The sequence below is a fragment of the Strongylocentrotus purpuratus genome, unplaced genomic scaffold, assembly GCF_000002235.5.
Source record: "Strongylocentrotus purpuratus isolate Spur 01 unplaced genomic scaffold, Spur_5.0 spur5_scaffold_16, whole genome shotgun sequence".
NCBI lineage: Eukaryota > Metazoa > Echinodermata > Echinoidea > Camarodonta > Strongylocentrotidae > Strongylocentrotus > Strongylocentrotus purpuratus.
In genome coordinates, this window is record NW_022145601.1 from 7,653,612 (window position 1) to 7,678,724 (window position 25,113).

The following is a 25,113-nucleotide window of genomic DNA, read 5'->3' on the forward strand; positions in this document are numbered from 1 at the left end:
CGGAGAAAGGGAGGGAGGAAGGGAGGGAGGAAGGGGGATAGAGAGGGATAGATGCTGTATACCACTGAAATTATTGACATAGCATCTCACAGATTCCAAAAGTTAGGGAGATAGAGATGTTATAAACTCAGAGAGAGAGAAAAAAAGAGAGGGGGCGGGGAAGAATAAGAAAATAGTAACTCTATTCCTATATTTGTGACTTGATAAAGCCTGGAGCGATTGGTTCCAGAGCAAATGTCTGTCAGCTACAATTGTAAATATATATCCTACAACCATAACAATTCTAAAGAAACCAGGATAATAATCGGGAGCGCCAGGAGAGTCGAATCTGACTGACATGAGCACTATACAAGAACCCATTATTATTATTATTTTTATTATTATTATTTATTTATTTATTTATTTATTTTTTATTTTATGTTCCATCCACAGGCTGCTTTTGTTCTACACATCTTCCCTCCATGTGAGTTCACCGAGGCTCATCTCTCGCGCCTCTCTCCGGACCTCCTCGAGAGCGTCCAGGAGATCGCTCATCTCATGATCGTCATAGCAACCGCATCGTGAAGAGGTTGGGACCTCGGCAACCTTCTGCTATCGAGTTCTCCCGGTGGTGGAAGAAGATGTGTCTACCGATGCAATATGCCGGCCGGCTAGACAAGAAACCGTTGTTGTGATCAGAAGCTTTCCTTTCCTGTGATTGTCATCTTGATGCATCTTGAAGAGTTTCTGTGATGACTCATCTTGTCATCACCATGGAAACCGCATCATGACGAGGTTGATAACGAATCCATCATGAGCCATCTAATGCTCTGAGCAACCAACGACTTAATCAAACACTTGATCTCCAGGATTTTCCATTGGCTGTCCACAGCAACATGGGAAATCAAAGACACCCAATTAAAAATCCCAGGTTCCCTTGGTAACATAATGTTTCAGTGTGATTCTCAAACACACCACCTTTCATTAAGCAATGTTTACATGATTCCATTTTAGTGATCACTTTATTTATTTGATTCTATTAATTTTCAATGGGATTCATTAACTTTGGGAAGTGCCCTTGAAAGTAAATGACATGAAAATCTGATATCCCCCCCCCCCCCACACACCTAAAATCTATTTTGGAAGCCTCATGTTTTCAAAAAGAATTTCATGCTTTATTAGTCATAATAGCATCAGCGAGAGGGATCCCAAGATTTTTCCACCTAAATGTATCAACTTTCCTCAATCTTTTGGTCACTAGAAGAAAGACATATTGGTTGTTTATCAGTAGAATTATATACCGGATTCTGGCTGTGATCAGATGAATTATGTACCTGCTAAGACAGTCTCGGATATACCACTCATACCTGATGGAGAAAAGCAGCGTGGCAGTAGCTTCTTTTTGCTCTGTGAGGAAATAACTAAAAATTGCACGATTTGACTAAATGCCATTCATAAAGGACGCTCTTGGAATCCGTTCTCGAAAAAGAACGATCAGGTGCACGTGTTGCTCACTGAATGAAGGTTGGAAGATTTACAGAAATAGCTAGATATTTGTGAATTAATGTTGTCGTAATTATTGATATATTGAAGGAAAAAATAAGATCCGTCCAATGTTCTTAGCTGTCACTATTATAGTCGTGTTTGTGGCAGTTGTTAATTGATAAACTAGAGTTGAATCGGCTGTTGTGATAGTTATTCATTCGCGAGTTAAGTTGAGAAAAGTTCTTTTTGTTTTTAGATATGTATACACAAGGTGACACTCAGTTTGATTTGTCTGTTGTTACTTTTTATAGTGATGTTATTGACTTTTTTTTTCTAGTCTTGTTTTGGTTTTGTTCTTTGTGATTTCTGCCTTGCAGTGCACTATGTTTTATCGATGGTTGTCTCTCATTTTAAAAGACTAAATATCAACGTTCACTGCTGATTCTGTAGGAAGACGCATCATTTTTATCTGCAAGTTACTTTTTACTTTCACGATTAAAAATTCTTTTAGCCATGAGAAATGGTCGAGTCACTCTGGTGACATTAATTTCTCATCTAGAAAGTCGAGTATGAGTTGGTAGCTGAATGCATTAGGTCAGAGTAGTTAGAATGTTGTACAAAACTATCTTGTATTCTTTGCATAGATTTGCCGTTAGAAGTAGTCCTGTAGATAGAATCAGAGTAGTCAGTATAGGGTTTTAAGTTTTTCGTAGACGATGAAACGAAAATTGGAAAGTTTTGCAATCAAGACACGGTCAAATCTTGTAATAATTAGCCTCTTCTCAGGGGATAATGGTTATTTTTTAGTGAAAAGAGAAAACATTCTCTTGATGATGTTGACCAGATAATTGTGTGTGAAATCATAGACTACCTATTTCTCAATTTTTTTAAACTGAAATGAATAATTTCAAGAAAACTGGTTCTTTCTGGACCTTAACGGGAATAAACACGGAGGATGCTGTAGCCACTTTACCTTTTTTTTTTCTTTTTGTATAATTTTAGAATCATTTTAGTTACAATTTATGATGGAAGATCATTAATCTGTAGAATGGATTGATTAGATTATTTTGGGGGTTTGGTCATGTTGCACAAATTATTCACCTCAGTACAATATGCAATCCATTAATATGAGGAGAAAAGCAAAGTTGATTGTGGGATAATTTGATATCTTTTGGAGTTTTATTAAGGGTTTCTTTGTTTCTAATTTATTAAAAAAGGTAGCATCCGTATGTGGTTCGTCAAAAATGTAAGAAGTAGTTGATGTTTGTATTTAAAAAGAAGAGAGATTTAAATGACATATTTTTGTTAGAAAACAACTCTGTTGCATAAAGAAAAAAGAAAAAAAAAACAATTCCATAAGGACAAAAAAAGGAGATTATTTCGAGTTGACATTGATGTTAAGAATGCCATGTTTCTATGTTTTGCTGTCGTATGTACATAAAAGAAAACGAAGACTTACTTTCACCTTTGACCGTTGGTATTGTTACTGCATTGATATAACATTTCACAGTGGAGTTTGAAGTGTATGGTAACCACGACGACCAATTTATTTTGTACATGATTGCTGTTGATACGTGTAAATATGTAAACATAAAGTATAAATATATATAAATATATATATTCAACCAACTGTGAAAGAGGTCTACAGTGTAGGTCTAACACTATAGAGCTAACCTGTGAGTCTTGGTCCAAGGAATAGTGACAGAACTTTACAAAAATAGAAAACATAAAGAGAAAAGGAGATATAGTTTTTAAAAAATGAGATAGGAGGATAAGAAATCAGCGTTGGTCCCCCACCCGAAGGCTAATTCGGGGAGCCGGGTGGTGGGGGACCGCGCAGCTTGTAAAAAAGAGAACATAGTTGATTTATTGATTTCTTGTAGTTATCTTGTAAGATATGTGTACAAAAATTTTATGTATAGCAAGATGGTGTATATATTATGACTTTTCTCTCTCACTCTCTTATCTTTTTCTCTCTCTCTTGAACTCGCTCTCTCTACGCAACTTTCTATTTTCCAAGCATTAAGAGAGAGACCCTCAGAAACGTGATGTAAATTTGATTTTCTTTTTCCTTCTTTTTTTGATATCGAGGGGAAATAAAATGGAGATTGTGCCCATGTAACGATTTGTGTCGATGAATTCTTTCTTTAGCCCTGCTCCGATGTGAGGTATGAACCGTCTTCAAAAAATCGCCACAGAAAATTGAGATTATTAGAGTATAGTAAAAGAAAGAAAAAAGAAGTTCCACACTACAAAGGCCCTATGCTTAGCATCTATGGTCTTTGAGATACAATAGATAACGGTTTGTGGATTACACTGAGCTTACGTACTCTTTATTCTGCCGTGGCGTTTTTTTTCTCAAGAGGTCGACACCATCGTTATTTGATTGAGGATTTTGTGTGAGAATGTTTTTTGAAGCGTTTTTCCTGCTGTTGTTGAAAAGGAGCAAGAGAGTAACGAGATGAGCAGGAAAGGGGAAAGATGTAAAGAATAAGAGAAGGGAGAAGAGAGATAGATACACAAGTATGCGAGAAATAAGGAAAGAATCCGGGGAGGAGAGAGAGCGTGAGACGATGATAGAATGAACAAGTACTGGTATGCAAGAAATATAAGTATGAGAAAGTATAAGAGATGCAACAAAGTAGTGAGAGATGAGGATAGAGAGATGTGATAAAAGATAAATGGGGAAAGATTGAGGGGAGAACAGAGGAAGAAGGAGAGAGAGAAACCCCTCCTCTCTACCATTGTATTATGCAGACCTGATAAAAGCCCGATTTTATTTTTTTTAAACCCAATTTTCTCTATTCTTCCCTATTTTTCTTACTCAAAAGCCCCCCCCCCCCCCCCCGAATCCTCTTTTTTACTGAAGGGGGCGTGGTTGCTCACTACCACCCCTGGTTTTATGTCTCTCGTTTCTCTCTTATACAACCAAAGAGCACAGAACAAAATAAGTCATCCATACAAACAAAATGTAGATTGCTTAGGACTTGCTCCTATTGCTTTATTTTCATCAACTCTTGTAGGTCACACGTTCATGTATAAAAATGACTGGGAACAAATATTTACACGTTTATACATCATACATGCAGTTATATTTCTCTATTTTCAGCACATGTACCACATACATATATTTAACGAAGAACAGATCTTCCTCTGCATAATGCCATGTTTCTTTGATAATGCAGACTTTCCATGTAAAGAGTTGCGATAGATTCAATGCGCCTGCAACTCGACTTCAATGGGCCACTTTCGTAATGTAACCAATTTCTGAGTTGAGTGTTAAAAGGATGTCAACTCTGTATAATATGACTTATGTATCAGCAACTGTGGAACTCTTTTAAGATGGGGCCACAATGCATTTTAATATTCACCTTGCAGATTACATCAGCTTTTGGAGGTTGAAGGATTGGTATACTATTGGTATTTTACATTCAATTCAGCAACAAAGTTAAAAATCAATATAAAAAATGAATTGATTATGAAGAAAGAAAATAGTTTTATTACCAGTACTCTAGAATATCCGTAGTCCAGATGCCATGATAAAATACATGTTATAAAAAAATGAAAACAGTACCTCTTACCCGAGGCTTGCAAGAGAAATATTAAATTTGGACTATGAATACAAGTTATGTTAAAGCCCCACTGCACTACTTATATAGCTTCTTGCACCCTCTATATAGCAAACAATGCCTAATTGGTGACCATTGGCCCGCAAGGTCCGTTTTCTTATAATAATAATAACGATGGGTTCTTGTATAGCGCTCACGTCAGTCAGATTTGACCCTCCTGGCGCTCCCGATTATTACCCTGGCTTTAGCACGGCTGCCATACGGCGCTCTAGCATTTCAAGGAATTAATTCCTGCCAGGTACCCATTTACTTCACCTGGGAAGAGTGTGGCAAATGTAGATCAATGTCTTGCCAATGTCGAACCGCGGACCTTGTGATCGACAGTCCGGCGACGTATCCACTCGACCACAACACCTTATGTTAATTGAGAGCTGATTTGATGAGATGACCACCTGTCAGTGACCATGCAGGGTGGTTTAATCCCTCCTGGCCAAACTAGTACAGTGGGGCTTTAAGTGAAAGAATAAAAAAGTGCAGCTGGGAGATCTGCATGTGCCACCTTACATTAAGTGATCTTAAAATAAACAACACATCCTATCACTTTTTGGCACGTGATCTCAAACATTCACGTATAGTGTAGTTCGAGCCTCAATGATAGTGAAAAGGATAACAAGATTTTGCAATAAAGGTATACCATACCCTACAACTGCCGTACTATAAACATACACGAGTATACTTGCACACACACCAAACATTGAACATAGTAGTACTTCACAGGCAAAAACCCTTGCCTTTCATTGTGCATAGCAGTGTCTGCACCGAGACTAGGCTGACAGCATACCGCTCAAGGCCTTAGGAATTGTGGTAAAGGGTCTGATTAGAGTCCTAGCCTGTAGACTATTCAACATAGTATGGTGTACCTTTAAAATGACTTGGTAACATTGTTGAAGGTTGATGAAAAAACTGTACTTTTTGTATGAAATGTTACTGCTTATATTCCTTCTACTGTACTAACTCTTTAACATGCAAAAAATCCTGAAAAACTTCTCAAACCACAAAGATATTTATGGTTTTCTGTGAAGGTGTCACTGTGAAACATCCTCTAACAGTTAATTCTCCCGACCATTTTTCCATAAAAATAAGACATAAGACAGGCTTTTAAAATCTTTTAATACTAAAATGTCTGGAATGGTATATAGAGCCAACTCATTGCTTTGTGATGATTTACATTCACCTAAAATGAAATGAAATTGTATTAATATAGTTGGGAGAATTGAGGAACCGATCAGATCAGTTTTTCATTTTTATCATTAATAATGGTTGGTTTTCACTCAAACTTTCAGATTATCTTTAATTGTACATCTAGCATTGAAGTCACTACCTTAGCACCATTTTCTCTCATCTGAACAATGTTACTACCGAAATCCCTTTGATTAAGAATATTATTGTTGTTATGAGTAAGGAATGGCCAGCCCCGAAGACTCTCAATCGCCGGGTGACTTCAACAAAGCGCTATGGTAGTGACTAGTGGCTAGCTCTACACATTCAGTGGGTTTGAAAAAGACGACTTTAAAACCTGGCAAGTATTCAGATCATAGCAGCAAATGTTATGAAACACTGATTTATTTTCATTTAATTGCAGCAAACTCAATTTTAGACCTTATCACACGCTGATGTTATTTTCATTTAATTTCAGATCTTTTCATTTAGGCACACAGGGAAAAAAATCCATTAAAAACATAAAATTAATACAAAGTTTTAAGGCTAATACTCAACCAAAATGCAAGCACATTACACAACACTCATCAAAGACTCTACTCTAGCTAGTGCTGTAGTTTGGAACCAAAACTTTATCTGCTATTCATTAACATTACATGTCCAAAAATAATTTTGAGGTAGTCCTTGTAACACTATGACCAGTCACCAATCCAAACCCTCCACCACTACCTATTGTAAAGCTGATTGTAACAAAGCCTACGCTAGAGAAACGCAGAGAACCTTGAAGGATCAATGTAAAGAGCACAAAAGAGCCCCATCTCATTCGGTACCAGAAGAACACGACCTTAATACTGGACACAACTTTGGATGGGATGATGCCCTTATTACGGAATTTGAAACACTCTTCTGGTTTAGAAAGATGACTAATATGTCTAATTTATTATAGTATCAGATTGAATGCTGCACCTGGTTGACATATATAGATGAGACAGTAACAAGTATGCCCATCAAAACCTGTATCAACACGTGAAGCAGGACAACATACAGCACAGCCTTGCAGGACAAATCTGACTTTATCACACACATTCGTACACTGCTTGACACAGTCGCAAAGCTCAGTTACAATCGCCACTTGCTCTCTTTCCTAAAAGCCATACACATGATGACATACATATTACGGTACACCCACGGTCAATTCAAAAGTTTCTGCTAGATACAGTGGCAGTGAGCTGAAATACCTGTCTCAACAAATTATTTGTGAACATCAGTCCCAACAATACAATTTAAGAATACATTCACAAACTGTCCTATGTTAAGATCTTTGTTAATTTTTCTACGAGACAATCATTGTAAAATGTTTAAAGCCATATTTGTCTCGTGTTGTTCATGAATAATATCCTTGGGTTGTTCTTGAAGACAATCATTAAAAAATCCTTCACCAAAGCCATTCCTGTAATTCTATTTTGGTAGAAGAGATATTTTCCACAATAGTCAGCTCTGTTCTACAGCATATCCAGCTGCAGTTATCTAGGGAGTATCCAGAGCACATAATAGTCCAATATTCATCTCTGTGGCATTCCTAGCCATACAGGTTTCTGCCATGTGCCCTGATCAAGATAGCTGTCCTCCTTTGTCCCTTCCACATTACAACTGAATAATATCCACTGTGATACGATTCCTTCCTTCTTGTGATCGAATGCTGCTTGCTTCTCGGCCGAGAGGGTTTCAGAAGATTTTCTGGAACCGAGGCACGTCTTTCACAAGAACCTATCAAAGCTGTGGTCTCCTTTCAAAGGCATGCTTCTCTTTCATTCGAGATGCTAATCATCCCTCTTTTTTCTTCCTTCGAACAACGGGATCTGTAGCACAGACTTCAGCTTTCAACATCCTTCGCACAACCTTCCACAGGTACGATTTTCTTTCCTTCACAATATTAATCAACCTCCTCATGTTTGTAAAACGATGTCTAAAATACGAGGCACAGGCTCGGGCCAATTCTTCATCATCTTCAGCACAAGATATGCTCCGCTTTCCTTGAACACAAGAATGATCATCTCACTCCTCCAACATTAAGAACAGTTTCGTATAGAGGGTGTAGTGTGCAGTAAGACTTCTGCTTTCTATCAACTCGAGCGTAACCTTCTACGACGGTCTTTCATATGGAACTTAATCGCCATCCTTCCCCACCTTAAATGATGTCCAGAGTCTGGTAAAGAATCAAACTAATGGCATGGTACACTGGGTAACCCCCACTTGAGCGGATGCTCGTGATGGACGCACCTTATTCCCTCTGATCATGGTAGGCTCTCCATCATAAGATTAACAGTCTCCCTTCTCCACCATCAACCATCAAGGTCAAGTACGAACATAACCTATCCATCAACTCATCCATAACAGGCTTCCTTCCAGAACTTAATCATCCTCCTCCTTCTCCACCATCAACCATCGAGGTGCAGTACCAACATAAGCTATCCATCAACTCATCCATAACAACAGGCTTCCTTCTGGAACTTAATCATCCTCCTTCTCCACCATCAACCATCAGGGTCAAGTACGAACATAAGCTATCCATCAACTCATCCATAACTTAATCATCCTCCTTCTCCACCATCAACCATCGAGGTGCAGTACCAACATAAGCTATCCATCAACTCATCCGTAACAGGCTTCCTTCTGGAACTTAATCATCCACCTTGAAAGATAGAGTCTGCTTGAGAGTAAAGCGAGTGGCACGGTACACTTGGTTGCAGACCAACGATCCTTAAAACTTAAACATCCTCCTTCCGGAACTTAATCATCCTCCTTCTCCACCTTGAAAGATAGAGTCTGTTTGAGGGTGAAGCGGGTGGCTCGGTACACTTGGTTACCGACCATCGATCCCCCACTGGAGTGGATACTCGTTGTGGATGCACTGCTATTGCCTCTGTTCATGGTAGGGGTGTGATTGAGCTGGAGACCGCCCTTAAGCTCTAGGATGGCCTTCCAGAGGATTTCTCGTTGCTGGTGAGGTATGCTCGACAAGTCCTGAGAATAAGAACAGAAAGTACAGACAGGGAGGGTTCAGTATATTGCTTTGAAGCTTAAAGGTAATACAAAGTTTTGGTATGGGGGCATGAATTTGGTTCAAATGAACATATTGGAAGCATATGTGAGCCTACAATATTCAGTGATCGTTGTTGCGGTTGAAATTGAGTCTAAAGTTATGAAATTGTCAATAATAAACTCTTTATGTTGTATAGCTCCCTCTCAAGGCCAACTTATTAGTTAAGCTATAAAACAATGTTTCTTGACTAAAATCGACCGATGTGCTATTCCTGTTTGGATATTATATATCACAACTACATATTCTGTGATTGTCATGGTCGCAGCTACCATTGTACGGCCATAGACGCTATTTGAAATTTATCCAAATTTACCAGGAGCCCCGGTAAATTGTTATATTCAATTTTTCTCAAAAGCAGAAGCGTTTTAGGGACTAAATTTTCTAGCGCTTATAATGCCTCCACAGGGGCATCCAAATATATCAAAATTGTATAGAATCACTATAAATCCTCTATAAATCTTCTTAATCTTTCATTAGACTAAGAGAAAATGCCTTGTATCATTTGGAAAAGATTTTATGCAAATCCAAATATGGTGATGATTTTAATTATGAATTATAAATTATTTTCATCTCATCTTATCTCATCATCTTTATCACCATTGTCACTACTACTATTACAGTAAGGCCAATGCCATTATTTCAGTTATCTTTAATACAAATCCAGCAAAAATTTAATTTCTGTGGATTTAGCATCTGAATGAAACTCCAACTGTCATAGAAGATTAAAGGGCAGAGATTAGCTAATCTTTTACCTCCATATTAATCTCCTCCAGTTGATCCACAGTATGAACGTTTTTCTGAGTGAAAATATCGGAGTGCTGCCTTAAACCAAGTCTCTTTAAAAAGCTGTCGAAGAAAAGACAAATGAAATTGTAATATGATACAGTTGTAGTTGTTAGAAAATTTGTTGAGACAATATGCTCTTTATCATATTGCTGAAGGCGTTAATAAGATTAAGTATTGCACAAAGCGGTCCAGCTACAAATGACTCTCTAGAATATTTCAAACACTGGTCAATTTTCCACCTGCCTACCTCGAATCTAAACAAGACTCATAACCAAAGCCCCCACCTTCTTAGGGTCTGGGTCTATGATATGGAGATGATGATATAACATTTCCTGGAGTGACTTGGGGCTTTAATTAGTTAATTGGGTGTTAATTGAGGCTCAAGGTGCAAGGCTTGGTCAAGGTTGGTCAAGGCTTGAAATCAGGAATATAGTGTACCGTAATTAACGGTGTATAAACCGCCCTCGTGTATTAACCGCACCCCTCTTTTTCGCCCTAAAAAAAAAAAAAAAAAATTGCTGACTTTTTTTGCCGACTTAAAAAACAGTAGAGGACCTAGGATAGAACCTTGTGGTACGCCATGTAATAGAAGAAAAATTGGAGGAATTATTATTATAAACTACATATTGAAATCTATCAGAAAGATTACTTTCAAACCAAGATGACAGACAAATTTGAGTGTTGTTCTAGTTTCCGAGTGGTGAGTCAACACACCGATTACTGAGCTGGGAGACATTACCAGGCATAGCGCCAGGTGGTGTACCATGTATAAACCGCACCCCCGACTTTGAATTTTTTTCGGCGGCAAAAAGGTGCGGTAAATACACCGTTAATTACGGTAAGCAATGGATACTTTGTAGCATCATCGAAGCATGTGTTGCGTAAGGAGAAGGGACTTGTTGAAAGCAAAATAAATGGAATACAATAATTTCTTGATCATCTTACCAATCTATAGAGGGATCTTGAGAGGGGCTTATGTTCTGGGTGTGGCAAGGATTAGGCAGGGTCAGATCCCTCGTAACAGGGAAACCTTGGCTGGTAGGGATGGCATCGACCTCCATCATGTTTGGACCGTCAGCTTCATCTAAGAGAAGAGAAACGGTGAGATGAATAAGAGCAATGAGAAGATAGATAAAAAAAGAGGAATTGAGTTTAGCTAAAGAACTTTCACTCATCTGTTCAGGTGACAGTCCATAATTGACTATCCCGCTGCCCTACTCCAGAGCTACCAACCTCCAGAACAGAAAATCAGTAATCACAAGGCTCAAAATCAGTAATTTCCTAATCGGCGCAATGAACCTAAAAAAAAAGGCACGCCAACACTGCGTGGGCGCAGGCGTGCATGATTATTTTGGGTGATTTTACTCACACAAAGTTGCTAAATATTGATTATCGGGTCATGACAACAGCAGTTTTCCATGAAAAATTGGCTTCTATTGAGAGAATATTTGATACTTTTTCATCTTTCTCAGCGAGTGTTGGATGGCCGCCATACTGCACAGCACTCGCTACGATAAATCATATTTACGAGAAAGAAAAAAAAAAAGAGTCTGGTAGAAAGAGCCCCTGCTCACGTGAGCAGTGAATGCAAAGGTGGGAGGACATCAGCCAGATGAACAACCCGAGGACAAAATGACTATGGCACTATCTTCAGAAACAAGGAATACAGGTATGTGTAGCACACTTGGACATGACACAATAAACTACCAAAGCAAAACTCAGCATGGAAGTGAACGACAAGTGGCAATATTTTGAGGGTTAAAAGACAACTGTCCACAAAGGACACTACGTATGATCTAAATGTCATAAAGTATAGAAACGAGAAGAGAACTACAGTCTTCTTCTTAAAAATACGCTGCAGCTATATGTATTGCTAAGCAGTATATTGCATCGTGCCTGCAGAGAGCTCAAATCGGGGGAATATTTACCTTTACATGGCATCGTGTTCCGACGTTCAAGGCTCGTTGACGTCGAAGGGGGATAGGGCTCCAAGTTGGTAAATGGCTGTTGAAGTGTTTGTTGTTGCTGGTAGGAGTGGCTGTGGTTGAGCAGTGGGGGAGAGGAGTGGTTGAGGGAAGGGGCGTGGTTGAGGGGAGGGGTGCTGTTGAGAGCTAGGGTGGGGTGGAAGGTGTTCCCTTGCGAGGTGGATGGGGGCGGGGTGGACTGGAAGGAGCTCACTCGTGGCAGGTTGGGTACACCGTTAGGGAGACTGTAAATAGATGCAGGGAAGAAAATAAACACTTTATCAACAAGTCTTCTCAATTTCTTTCATCATTTGAAAATGCTCTACTTATTTTTTTTTTTTTTTTTTTTTGTGCAACAAATTTGTTCATTTTAAAGAGGAACCTTTCAAACTTAAGCCTGTCTGCACTAGTTTGGCCAGGGGGATTAGATCTTCCTGCAAGGTCACTGACAGGTGGTTATATCATCAAATCAGCTCTCAATTATCATAAGAAAAAGGGGATCATGGGGGACCAACATGCACCGATTAGGCATTGTTTGCTATATAGAGGGCGCAAGTAGCTAAAAGTAGTGCAGTGGGGCTTTAAAGGTACTATGTCCCTTTTGCAGCCAACCTCAAATTCTGTAGAACTTTGCAGGAATTATGAATATGTCATATATGTCCTATCTGTGAAATTTAAATATTAGCAGTGTCCTCATATTCAAATTATGCAAGGAAACCCGTTTACTTGCTAGACTTCACTGTCAGACACTATTGGGTGACTGACTGGCTTTTTTCCTTCTTTGGTAATAACATACATGAAAAGAGTTGTAAAGGGTACATGAGCATTTGTCTACACCAATAACCCACTTCTTATGATGGCCAAGATTAAACTGATTGAATCTTTGCGCAGCATAAAAGGTATGACCATTCTGTACAATTGTCTGAAAATCAAGACTATTACTTTTGGGCTCTGTAGCCCTAAAGTCGATTTGACAACTAATAGTTGTTATTTTCCCACTTGAAGACATTTTCAAGCCCCAACTTTTTTAGGGAAGTTCTAAATTAGTATTATCTTTCAAATGCAGTTGGAATTTAACTTTTTCATTTTTTTGGCCTGCAAATGGGACATAGTACCTTTAACCCGTTCCTTCCGAAATTATTCAGCCTGAAAGCCACCCCACAAACGAGATTAAAAATCGAAAACTCGACTCCTTCGCTGCCGTACAATACCGTGCGACTGTTCAGCGCGCGGAACAATGCGTGTGCGTTGAAGCGACCTAAAGTTTGGCCAGTCGCTTCGACGAGCAGGAACTTAGCGCATGCGCAGATCATTTGGCAATCTGCCGTGCTCTAAGTTCTTTCAGCTCTTCCGTACTGTAGGTTGTTTTTCTTCGTTATCTTTTTTTCCTCTTCTACCTACTTATTTTGTTCTTCTTTTTTCTCCTCCGTATCTTTTTTTTTCCTTGTCACTCTTATTCCTCCTCCTTCTTCTTCTTTTTCTTCTTCTTCCTATACTCTTTTTTATTTTGATACTCGATTTTATGAGAAAATACACATCAAATTTTGACTGTTATAATTTACGTCGGACAATATAATGTAGCGAAAATATGTAAACATGATCAAATGAAACTCAAGAAGAATCCAGAACGGGGGGGGGGGGGGGGGGGGGGGGGGGAGGGGGAGGGGGGTGAAAGGAGAGCCAAAATAGCATACTAATAAATACAGTACAGACTATATAACGATGCGCCCAACTTTCTCTCTCTCTCTCTCTCTCTCACTCTATAAAAACCGTTCATTATACTTCATCTCTCTCATACTGTTTTCTGTTCCGCGATTTCCGAAAGCACGTTTCGACATATAAATAAGAATTGTTAAAAGTAAGAGTTTGGATATAAAACCATCTCTTATGCAAAAAATAATATGACACAATCTTTTTTGACAGAACTAATATACATCGGACGAATTGTTAAAAGTAAGAGTTTGGATATAAAAACATCTCTTATGCAAAAAATAATATGACACAATCTTTTTTGACAAAACTAATATACGTCGGACGAAGGAAATAACTCCTTGGTCGGACATTATACTTTAGCGATTTAAAAAAAATAATAATAATTTTGTTTTAAAAACGGGGGGGGGGGGGGGGGGGGGGGTTGATCAGATAGACAACTAGTATAATAATAAATACAGTACAGACTACGTCCAACTTTCTATCTCTCTCTCTCTCTCTATCTGTCAATGTTGTTCCGCCATTTGCTTGTATGCTGGCATCATTCCTTCTTTGAGATAAATTATGATAACATATCCATGATGATGAAAACATACATCTTAAATACTAGGGAAAAAAATAGAGAACGAGCGGCTGATAATGTCAAAATGAATATCACTGTACACAAATTATAGAAAGTAAAAGTTTTGATTTTGAATGTAAATCTCTGTTGCATCAAAATAAAATGAAACGTTCATTATATCGACGGAAATAATATACATCGGACATTATACTTTACCACAAAAGGGTCATCTAGAAGTAGGTGGATAACATTATAAGAGAAAGAAGAGAAAGAATGAAACTTTCTCTTTCAAAAACAGAAGAATAATGGAGAGGGAGACAAGGACACATACACAATAAATAAATATAAACAAGATAGGATTCTAGAGCGGAAGATGATATAGGGGAAACGAAATAGTTCGGAAGTATTGCCTAGAGAGCAAAATAATTATTCTGTTTTATTTACTAATGTAAAGCGCTTTGATCATGTTTTATGTAAAGGCGCTATATAATATCAATATGTATGAATATATTGGCAAATTTTGACAATTATAGTTTGTAAGTATGAATTGACAAAGTACGTACAATTACAAATGACACAGAAATGTCTGCAAGTATTTGGGACCTATATAGAATATGTGAAAAGAGCTATATCTTTGTCTTTGGCCCATGATCCCACAACTTAGTTACGTAAGAGGAACAAAGAACGTTGACGGATGTAAAGGTTGTTGTCATGGTTATAAACCCCAACAATAGAAGAGCGGAAGTAAGGTAAGGGTATAATTGAATGACAATGACCTGGCTTATAGCATTGATGATCCTACATGTATAACCCTGGGTTTTTTGTGTGTGTTTTTGGGGGAGTGGGGTCTTGTTGTTTTTGCAATCATTCAAAGATAATATCAATCATACAAGATAAAGGAATGAACAAGAATATATGATATGCTAAAATGTAACAGACAAAAAGATGATGATGAGAAATGATTGTTTCTATCTCTTTTTGTCTCTTTTTCACTCTCTTTATCTGTCTCTCTCCCTCTCTCTTTCCTCTCTTTATCTCTCTCTCTCTCTCTCTCTCTCAAACTCTCCACTTTCTCCCCTCTCTCTCCGTCTGTCTCTCTGTCTTTCTGTCTTTCTGCCAATGTTGTTTCGTCATTTGCTTGTATGCCGGCACCATTCCTTCTTTGAGATTAATTATTATAACATCAAATTATCCCTGTTGATGTACGTTATTATACCTTATATTTATTATAGGGAGCGAAAAACAAAACGAGCGGCTGATAATGTCAAAATGAGAAGAATTTTACTGTACAATATTTATACAAAGTAAAAACTTTGAATGTAAATCTCTGTTGCATCAAACTGATATAAACAAATTGTTATCATGCTATATTGACGGTACTATTATCCGTCGGACATTGTGCTCTAGCCAAAAGATATAAACAAACAAAAAAGAGAAAAACAAAAGAAAAAAATCTGAGGTTTGTGGGGGGGGGGGGGTAGTCGGTGAGAAAAATATCATAATAATAAATACAGAACAGACTACGTCAAACTTTCTATCTATCCTGCCCCGGCCCACCCTCCTCTCTCTCTCTGTCTCTCTCCCTCTCGCTGTCTCTCTCTCTCTCTCTATCTCTCTTTCTACGTCGTTTTCCATCTTCATCTTTCATGATGTTGTCTACTATTCCGCCATTTACTTGCATGCCGGCATCATCCTTTCCTTGAGATTAAGGGAAGGCAACTTTATTATCACTCGCGTTCGTCCGGGTTCGGGACGCCTACTTATCTCTTAATCCCCCGTTCCCGGACGCGTATTGTACGCTGGCGGTCCCTTGGCGTCCCTTGCTCGCGTCTATTGTTGTCTGTTGGACAATAGAGCAGGCAGCCAGAAAAGAAGCCATCCCGTCCGCTAGGACCGCTGTCAATGAACCTCACCGCTATCCAGCCCCTCTCTAATCCTTACTAATCTGGCGTCCCCTGACAATAGCTGACCCGTCTAGAACGCGTTAATCTGGTGTTCCCTGACAATAAAGTTGCACCCGTCTAGCTCGTGTTTAAAATACAAGATAGTAAATTTTCATAGATGAATTTTCAGTCTTGAAAGCAGAGCTAGAGCTGCAATCCTCCCGTGTTGATTGATAATAATTTGTCTAAAAAATGTGTCGCGCGCTAAAATAATAAACCTAACCAGCAACGCCTCAAGTCTTTCTACATACAGCCGCATATGAATAAAAGCTTCTTGTGCGACACTGCAAATATATAAATCATATTTAGTAGTGTCTGTATCCCCCAACCTATTAATCAGTACTGCATTGCGTGTATCAGCAATTCGCGCAAATCAAAACATGTGGATAGCGGTCACGTGACCTAAAATGCGGTCACGTGATCTAAACCCTACAGCGCTGGTAAAGATACCACCACACTCGAAGGCCCTCGAAGCAGGCCTGCCTCGAAGGGCGCTTGCGATAAGCGAAAAAACTCGTTACAAAATCTCTGATTTTTTATTTTAAGCGCTTTTTTTGGCGAAGCCGTTTTTTAAAAATTGGCTAAGCCACCGCGTGCTCTGGAAATATGGCTCCGATTCCGCACTTGTGACAGCAAAATTTGGCTTTTGGGGTGGATTTTTGGAAGTGACATCGGGATTTCCTTGTACTAGTGAGTGACGCTGTGTGTAGTGCAGTGCACTGATATGTAATTTGCGTGTGTTGTGGATGCTGGTTTGATATCACGATCGGATGCATGTGTGTATGCATGGCCTGGGGTAATGCGCACGTCTTTGAGTGGTGTACATCCCCTGTGTTGTGTGTATGCATACTATGCATACGCTCGTTCTCACAGCCAACATGTAGCCACGTTCGCATAGCCATACTCAGAACTTACAATTTTAGCACAGCAAAACAAATACGTATTTTCCCTTTAAAAAAACACGTATAAATACGTTAAAAACGTTCTGTTTGGCAGCTCTGTGAAGTCTGAGTTTTATCTAAAGTCACAGCAGAAAATTCAGTGTTTTTACAAAATAAATATAGAAATAAAAATAAGGATTTACATTGCATGCATGTAGTCTACCTTACAAGTGAAGATGTAGATATGTAACTTTGCCCCCCTGTTTTACTTTTCCCTTTTGTTGATTTTTTTTATTCTACGCATAATCAGGCCTCTCGCCAAGAAATTAAAAAGGCGTGGCGCGACACGAGGGAAAATTTGACCCCGCCCCCCTGAAGAAAAAAAAATTATAAAAAATAATTAAAAAAAACGTTTACAAGTATTAAGAGTAATTTGATTAATTGTTATCCCTGTATTATGCTCCGAGTCATTGTCATATTTACCCTTGCACTAAATAATCAATATTTATAGTATGTTGGAATTTGTGAAATTTGTTATCCAATGTTACGAAGAAAAAAAAATGTATATGATCATAGTTGTTTGGATTTTTATCGAGCTAGACCAAGTCATGTATTTAAAGCTGTAATTATTTTCCTTATATTAAAGCTAAACTTTAGTACTGGTAATGCGATTGCATTGTGAAAGAAAAGGTGTGAAAGGATCAGAAACAGTTGATCATGTAGCATGTAAGTATTGGTGTGCACTGCAAGGTTCTGGAGTCATCAAAATCATAATAAATTTGACCGAGTCTTGGTAAAGTAACAAACACTCACATAGAAAGCTATATATGGGACAACACACATCGTGTCGGGGATGGTACTACCTTGGTTTCCTTGTCTTTCTATGCTCATTACTCAGCCAGTATACATTTTCTTCCAAAATTGTTTGGCACATGTCATTTATTTGTAATCTTGAACATTCAGTGTAAGTTTCGTTTGATTCTGTGAGAATTAATTTTTTTTTTTTACCAGTACTGGAGTTTATCTTTAAAAACAATATTGCATTTTCTTATTTTCACAAAAATTGCAGTACTCAAATTTCTTCGTCTTTTACTTTATATTGGAGTAAAATAAATTCTCTGTCTCAAAATGACATATACACCCGTCGACTTCGAGACACCAAAGCAATTGATAGCAAGTCTGAAGAGCTGTCGACGTGTTTGTACGCCCGCGTCATTAACATGGCCAGTTCATATTTGTAATTTGCTGGAAATTGTTCTTTAAAAATGAGAAATTCACGAGTTTGAGTAGGATCTCACTATTTCATACTTATGTTAAAAATGATTGTTAAATATCATAATTTTGAGGTTTTTTTATTGCCCGATATGAAAATGCAGCCACAAATGAATTTGAAAATTTTGATTGACTGCATAGTTGCTTAGTAACCAGACATACTAGTCAGTTCATTCATGACTTATGAAGCCGCCTCTGAGCTAATGTAAACAAAAACAAAGCCATTTATGGGCCGATTGAATGACCTCAAGTGAATGTGACAGAGAAGAGAGCGAGAGAGAGGTTTTCCCACGCTTATCTTTTCAGGGGGGGGGGGGGAGGGGATAACTTCACGAAACAGACAGCGCAATAGAGAGAGAGAGAAAGAGAGGGGAATGTCTGATGGAGAGCGCGCAAACATGAAAGGGCTTGGCCGCCAAGAAGGGATCGGAGCTGAACAAGGGGGAGACATTAGCATTTTGATAAGATTGGATTATGTCCGCATTATGTATCATCGACCAAGACCACGTGATGAGTGATGGCTCACTCGTAGTTGGTAGTTGTAGTTGGTTTCTCAAATAAATAACATAAGATAGTAATGAAATGTCCAGAATGAGTGAAGTGAAGTTGTGGATCTATCTTTGCCTTCACGTTGGTTTTACTTTTCCCTTTTCAATGCATTTTCGTATTTATTTAGTCGCCCTTTTTACCTGCGGCTGCCATCTTTCCGTCTCCCGATCCTTTCTTTCTTCTTGAACTCTAATATTTCTTTATTTATATCTTCATCACCAGGCGCGTACGCAGTGAGGGGAGGGGGAACCCCCCCCCTCATTTGTTTTTTGTGTGTGCTTATGGGTGACCAAAAAAACATCAAATCCTGGACACACAAAAAAAATGTGCTCTTACCCCCCCCCCCCCCGCCTGTCATTGCTAACTTTTCGGCGCAATTTACCCCCCCCCCCCTGCGAAAAAATCCTGCGTACGCCCCTGTTCATCACTTACTTCATCTAATTTTGCAATTCCATCTCTTAGATTTTTTTTTCAATGATTAATATGATAACGTTATTATATCGTTTTTTCAGACTTTCATTGAAATTAGAAATTTGAATTGTGTTCAAAACTGCGAATTCATTCTTCAATACATCTCCCGATTTCTTTATCTTGAAACTTAATTTTTTTTTCTTCACCTACTTTATCTGCCCCCTCTAATTTTGTAATTCCACCTCTTTAAAATATTTTTTTTTTTCTTTTTTTTTTCTTCAATTATTAAAATACAAACTTAATTTTATCATATATTTTTTTCTCGGAATTGCATTTAAATTGGGGAGGGTGTGCATTACGAAGGCGCGGAACGATGTTTAATATACGCGATGTTTTGGAACTTTGGTGTTGATTGACATGACTCGCCTCATTTCAGATAAGCAATCGACCTATACAGTGCGCCATTGTCCAGTCGCAACAACGACATACAAATAATGACAGATTTATTATGACATTCCCGCCACAAGTCGGCGCTCTCAGAACAAAGGCGTAGGCTGACAATCGTAAATATCGCGGTCTGTCTGAACTTGGGTGTTGATTACAACATTTCCAAGATACGGTTATCAATCCAACTTTCTAGTACTTCATTTGTGCCTATTCATTGTACCCACGAAAAGATCGATAGAAATGTCAGAATGTCTATTACCCTTCCCAGGGTTCAATGGGCGGCACAGGGTATGCAAATTATAAATTGTTCTAGCGCTGCTGGTCGCTACAACTACAAGGCGGCCACGGCCTACGCATCACTCATTCAAAATCAGTTTTCATAAGACCAAACCTCCAAAATAGATGACATATAAAAAAATACATAACAGTCTCGTAGAGTAAATATTTCAAAGAACAAAACTTGCATGTCTACGTCCCTCTACCTCTCTCTCCCTCTCTCTCTCTCAACCTCAAACAACGGACCTCTGCATTGATTGCGATTCACACAGTTTTCATTTCATTTACATTTCATTTAAAATGGGGAAAGCCTTCCGATCGCTGGAAGGAAGGAATTTTACTGGCAAGGTGATTAAACGAGTTCTTGCCCCTCATAGCGCGACAAATAGAAACCCTATTCCTCTCAAGAATTATGTAATATTATGTAAGATAATCCCCCCATTCTTGCCCCTTTCATTGGGGACCCGTTTGGGACGCTCGCGTTCTCTAAACAAAGGAGGGTACGCGATGAATGGAGAAGGTTTTAATCCCCCATACCTTACGCGTTAAGGACAGTCGCGTTCTGCTAACAAAGGAGGGGACGCGATCGTCCTGAACCCGGACGAACGCGAGTGATAATAAAGTTGCCTTCCCTAATTATTATAACATATCCCTGATGTTATACGTCAGATATTATACTTTAGCGAAAAGAAATAATCAAACAAAAAAAGAAACGTACACAAAAGAAAAACAATCAGAGCTGGGGGGGGGGGGGGGGGGGTCGGAGATAACTTTCTATCTCCCCCTCTTTCTCAAATAATTTATATCTCCTCTCAAATATACCTCCCCCCTCTCACATATGCCTTAGTATAGGGAACGCTATAGAGAGTGAGCGGCTGATAAAGTCGAAATGAGAAGAATATTACTGTCCAATACTTATAAAAGTAAAACTTTTGAATGTAAATCTATGTTGCATCAAACTGCTATACACAAATGTTTATTATGCTATATTGACGTTACTATACGTCAGACATCATACTTTAGCCAGAAAATATAAACAAACAAAAAGAGAGACAAACTAAATAATAAATCTGAGCTTTGAGGGGGGGGGGTAGGTGATACAAAATGTCATAATGATAAATCCAGCATACACCTGATCAAAACTCGTTTTCGGAGACTAAATCGAGTACAACCTCGCGATCTTGCTTTAGACTTATAATACTGCTTGTTGTTGTTGACAATAGAGAGCTGACCTTTGGATTTTCCTTTCATGTGCAGTGAAGTGCAATGTTCCGCGCGTGCCGCGTGCCGTTATAGGCTTTGGCTTTGCGCTGCTCCCAATTGAAATACCAGCAGTATTGGTATTCTGTGCATGGAAGGCCTCGGCGAAAGTCAATATCTGTGGGACAGACATCGCGGAGCTCCAATACGCTGCTGTACGAATTTCATGTGAGAGAAAACTTGACATGCTTATGAAAAAGTACAAATATAATGAATAGTATTAAAGTAAACAAAACAGGATTAATGGATAATGATAGCATATACTTTGGATAATCCCTCAAATCCACTAGTTTAGTGAATTAATGGCAGGGAAAGGCAATTTTAGGCTTGTAAAGACGTCGTCTACCTGCCTATTATGGGAACCTGGTATACCAGGTTCCCGTCTGTGAGTGGGCTCCACGGGAGCCTGGTATACCAGGTTCCCGGAAGGAACGGGTTAAGACTTATATTTGGCACACATTTGTGTAACCGCTGATTTCTAAACAAGCATACAATCAAATTGTTATTAACTTCTGCTTTTAGAACAGTTGCTCTGTGGTCAATATCCTACAATTACCACATTTCGGACTTTTCCCTTTCACTGAGAAATCTTTTTCAAGGGAAACTAAAAATGTGGTCTGTAGTCAGGTGGACACTAAAGCAGGTTTGACTGCATATACATTTTTTTAAAATGAATTTTAATTCCCATTATTGTTGTTGTTGTTATTATTATCATTATCATTTTGTTGTTGTTGTTGGGGGGGGGGGGATCCCACAACTATAAATTGATCTTGGTTCCCTTTAGCATATACACAGTTCAGTCATTCATATTGTCTGCTTAGAGCTATTACAGTGCTCACTAATTCATCGTCCTTTATACAGAGCAGCTACATTGTAGCAACATCCTGGCTTTCAACAGAAAACACTTACCCCCCCCCCCTCCTCTTCCACAGATCCAAGCATCCCCAACACCACCACCACCACCACCACCACCACAACCACCCCACACCTTCATACAACCTACATTGACCATTTAGTCTCACACCATTCCATACAGTACATTAGCAAGATCAACAATAAAGACATCCATCTTCACAAAGACAATTTATATCTGTGATGAATAAATCATCATTTAATGTACAACTATTCACAATAGGGTCATATATAAATTAGGATAATATATTTTTTTAAATCAAGTTGTTTGGTTTGTCAGAAACATACATGGAAGAGGTGTGATAAAATAAAACAGACTTCAAAATGTTCAGTGAAAACACGTCAAAATTGAGACACAGTGATTGCTCAAGGTAAATGTCGATGAACAAGGCATGATCAGAACCAATGAATTATAAGAAATAGAATTTGATATTTTAAAAATCAATTAAAAGCAATTTTGAGGAAATTGATAATATTAGTAAAATTCACAAATTTTACTATGTTCAAAACCTACTTACCAAAATCTCAACTAATACATTTTCTTCTGTATTTTTGATTATTTCTGAATATATTACTAAAGGACAGCTGCATGCCATGAATTTATGATAATCTGGACCTGCACGTTGAATTAACTTGAATCTAGTAAGCTACCAATTGGTCATCATATCTTCTTCTGCTCTTTATTTTTAGTCGATTTGACAACTAATGGGTCATTATTTTCACACTAAAAGCCATCTTCAAGCACTTTCGTTTTGAGGGAAGTTCTAAATTAGAGTTGTCTTTCAAAAGGCTGTTGGAATTTAACCTGTTCATTTTTTTTGGCCTGCAAATGGGACATAGTACCTTTAATAACAAGCTGCTCAGGATCATCAACAAAAAAAAGAGACCTCAGCCCCTGAACTTACGACCAATTTGAATCACTTAGACTTAGCTGTTATCAATGACAGCTTTCTGTACATTAGATATAGGCAATTGTAACTTTATATTTCATTCAAATGCAAAGACAAGGCCTCAAGTAGTACTTGGGCAATAGATTCAAAATATCAAAGATGTTGGTCTCAAAATCGTTCCTGAGAATTAGAAGAAGAAAAAAATGTGGCATGTTCTTAAAAGAGTATATGTATTTGAAAGGCACATCCCTTAGGCCTCAACAAAAAAAGGATGTTGTATTGCCCTTCGCGACCGACCCAAAAATCTTGAAATCTAAGGTCAGCTTTTTAATTAAATTGTTTTTAACAGTTTTTTTAGAAGAAAAAATGTATGAAGGCATTCAAAACTGAGAAATGTCAGCTCAAAGAGGGAGCAAATTTTTTTTTTTTTAAAGTTAAAAAACTGACTGACTAACTGACCCATGTTATGGCACCTAAAGGGCAATACAACATCTTTTTTTAAGGCCGTATTTCAAGACATTCAAATTGCAATTTTACGTTTTTTCTTCCCCCTTTCCCTATATCTAGACACTCCTACTACTATTTCACGAGTTTGAAATTCAATGAGTCATGAAAAAGATGAATATAAAGAATATATTTTCCATTTTTATGAGAAAAAAATTCAGCCTTGATTGAAAAGTCCATATGATTACAAGTACCTAATGATGTTGTATATTTGCAAAATTAAACCAAAAGGTGAAACATCTTTAGCTCAAGATAATGTATGCAGAACAAGTGAATACAGAAAACCTAACTAATGCATAGTTTTATATTTCAGTTTGTAATGGGCAATGACCTTGTTGCAAGCTCTAACCCACGTACAATGTTTTATTGCTCAGAGGCAGTGTTAATTTCAACGAAGTTTTTTCGCCCAGTGAATACTTCATAGAAGTGGAGATTGATGTTGCTCAGGACTCGACCCCGTTTCATAAAACTTGATATCAATAACAAGTTACAAGCTACTGTTATAAGCTACTGAAATCATGGCATCTGATTGGCTGAGAGCACATTTGTCATAGAAATTTAGCAGTTGTTATAGATAACAAGTTGATATCAATAACAAGTTACATGCTACTGTTATAAGCTACAGAAATCATGGCATCTGATTGGCTGAGAGCACATTTGTCATAGAAATCTAGCAGTTGTTATAGATAACAAGTTGATATCAATTACAAGTTACAAGCCACTGTTATAAGCTACTGAAATCATGGCATCTGATTGGTCGAGAGCAAATTTGTCATAGAAATTTAGCAGTTGTTATAGATAACATGTTTTATGAAATGGGCCACTGGAAAGCTCCACTAGAACTCTTTACAAATGAATAACAGCTCAGTTAAAGTCAATATATTTCTTTAAGAAATGCAATAAAATATCACTCATGAATAAAATAGTAGTATGACACTGTCACTTAACGACAGTGAGAGTCTTACCCAGGGTATACCTGGACATTTTTGTTCACTATATGACAGTGTTGCTATCGTTATATCTACTTTTCCTGAACAAAGACTTTAGAATTTACACAAAAATATGAAACATCACATTTATTTCCATGGCGGCATTTTTAATAGTTTTATGGGTAACATGAAATATCACATATATTTCGTTGTTGACACATTCTAAAATAATCCTAGAATAACAAATAAAGGAGAGGAGACTTCATGTAACAATTTTGCAGTTCGGGAAAGGTCCTCAACTCGTAAAAGAACGATACGTCCATTTGTTAATCCCTTCATGGTTTGGCTAAATCATAAAAATGCCATTCCCTGCATCATATCCATTCCCTGTGGTGAGTGCCACAGGGTGCGTACTATGACCACATTTAATAGCCAAAATTCAATCTCCACCTTTCAAATATAT

General features: G+C 38.1%; 2 protein-coding genes across 20 annotated transcripts in view; one reads left to right on the top strand and one right to left on the bottom strand.

Annotated features, from left to right (window-relative positions):
• LOC579027 (msx2-interacting protein) overlaps positions 1-3,586 on the top strand; it is an 89,033-nt gene extending 85,447 nt beyond the window's left edge. For 2 of the 3 annotated variants that reach the window (XM_030986667.1, XM_030986668.1), the window contains one exon: positions 433-622. In XM_030986667.1, the coding sequence (XP_030842527.1) occupies positions 433-564 (132 nt within the window). In that variant the 3' untranslated portion in view covers positions 565-622. Of the gene's footprint in view, positions 1-432 lie in introns of all 3 variants that reach the window. The other variant, XM_030986666.1, reaches the window with a different exon arrangement.
• Positions 3,587-6,056: 2,470 nt separating this feature from the next.
• The window catches only part of LOC756859 (tumor protein p63), a 63,429-nt gene continuing 44,372 nt past the window's right edge, over positions 6,057-25,113 (bottom strand). For 13 of the 17 annotated variants that reach the window (XM_030986669.1, XM_011682473.2, XM_030986670.1 and 10 more), the window contains 4 exons: positions 12,069-12,349; positions 11,086-11,224; positions 10,107-10,200; positions 6,057-9,275 (listed from right to left, as the gene is read on the bottom strand). In XM_030986669.1, the coding sequence (XP_030842529.1) occupies positions 9,042-9,275; positions 10,107-10,200; positions 11,086-11,224; positions 12,069-12,349 (748 nt within the window). In that variant the 3' untranslated portion in view covers positions 6,057-9,041. The remainder of the gene's footprint in view (positions 9,276-10,106; positions 10,201-11,085; positions 11,225-12,068; positions 12,350-25,113) is intronic. The other 4 variants (XM_030986680.1, XM_030986677.1, XM_030986675.1 and 1 more) reach the window with 4 other exon arrangements.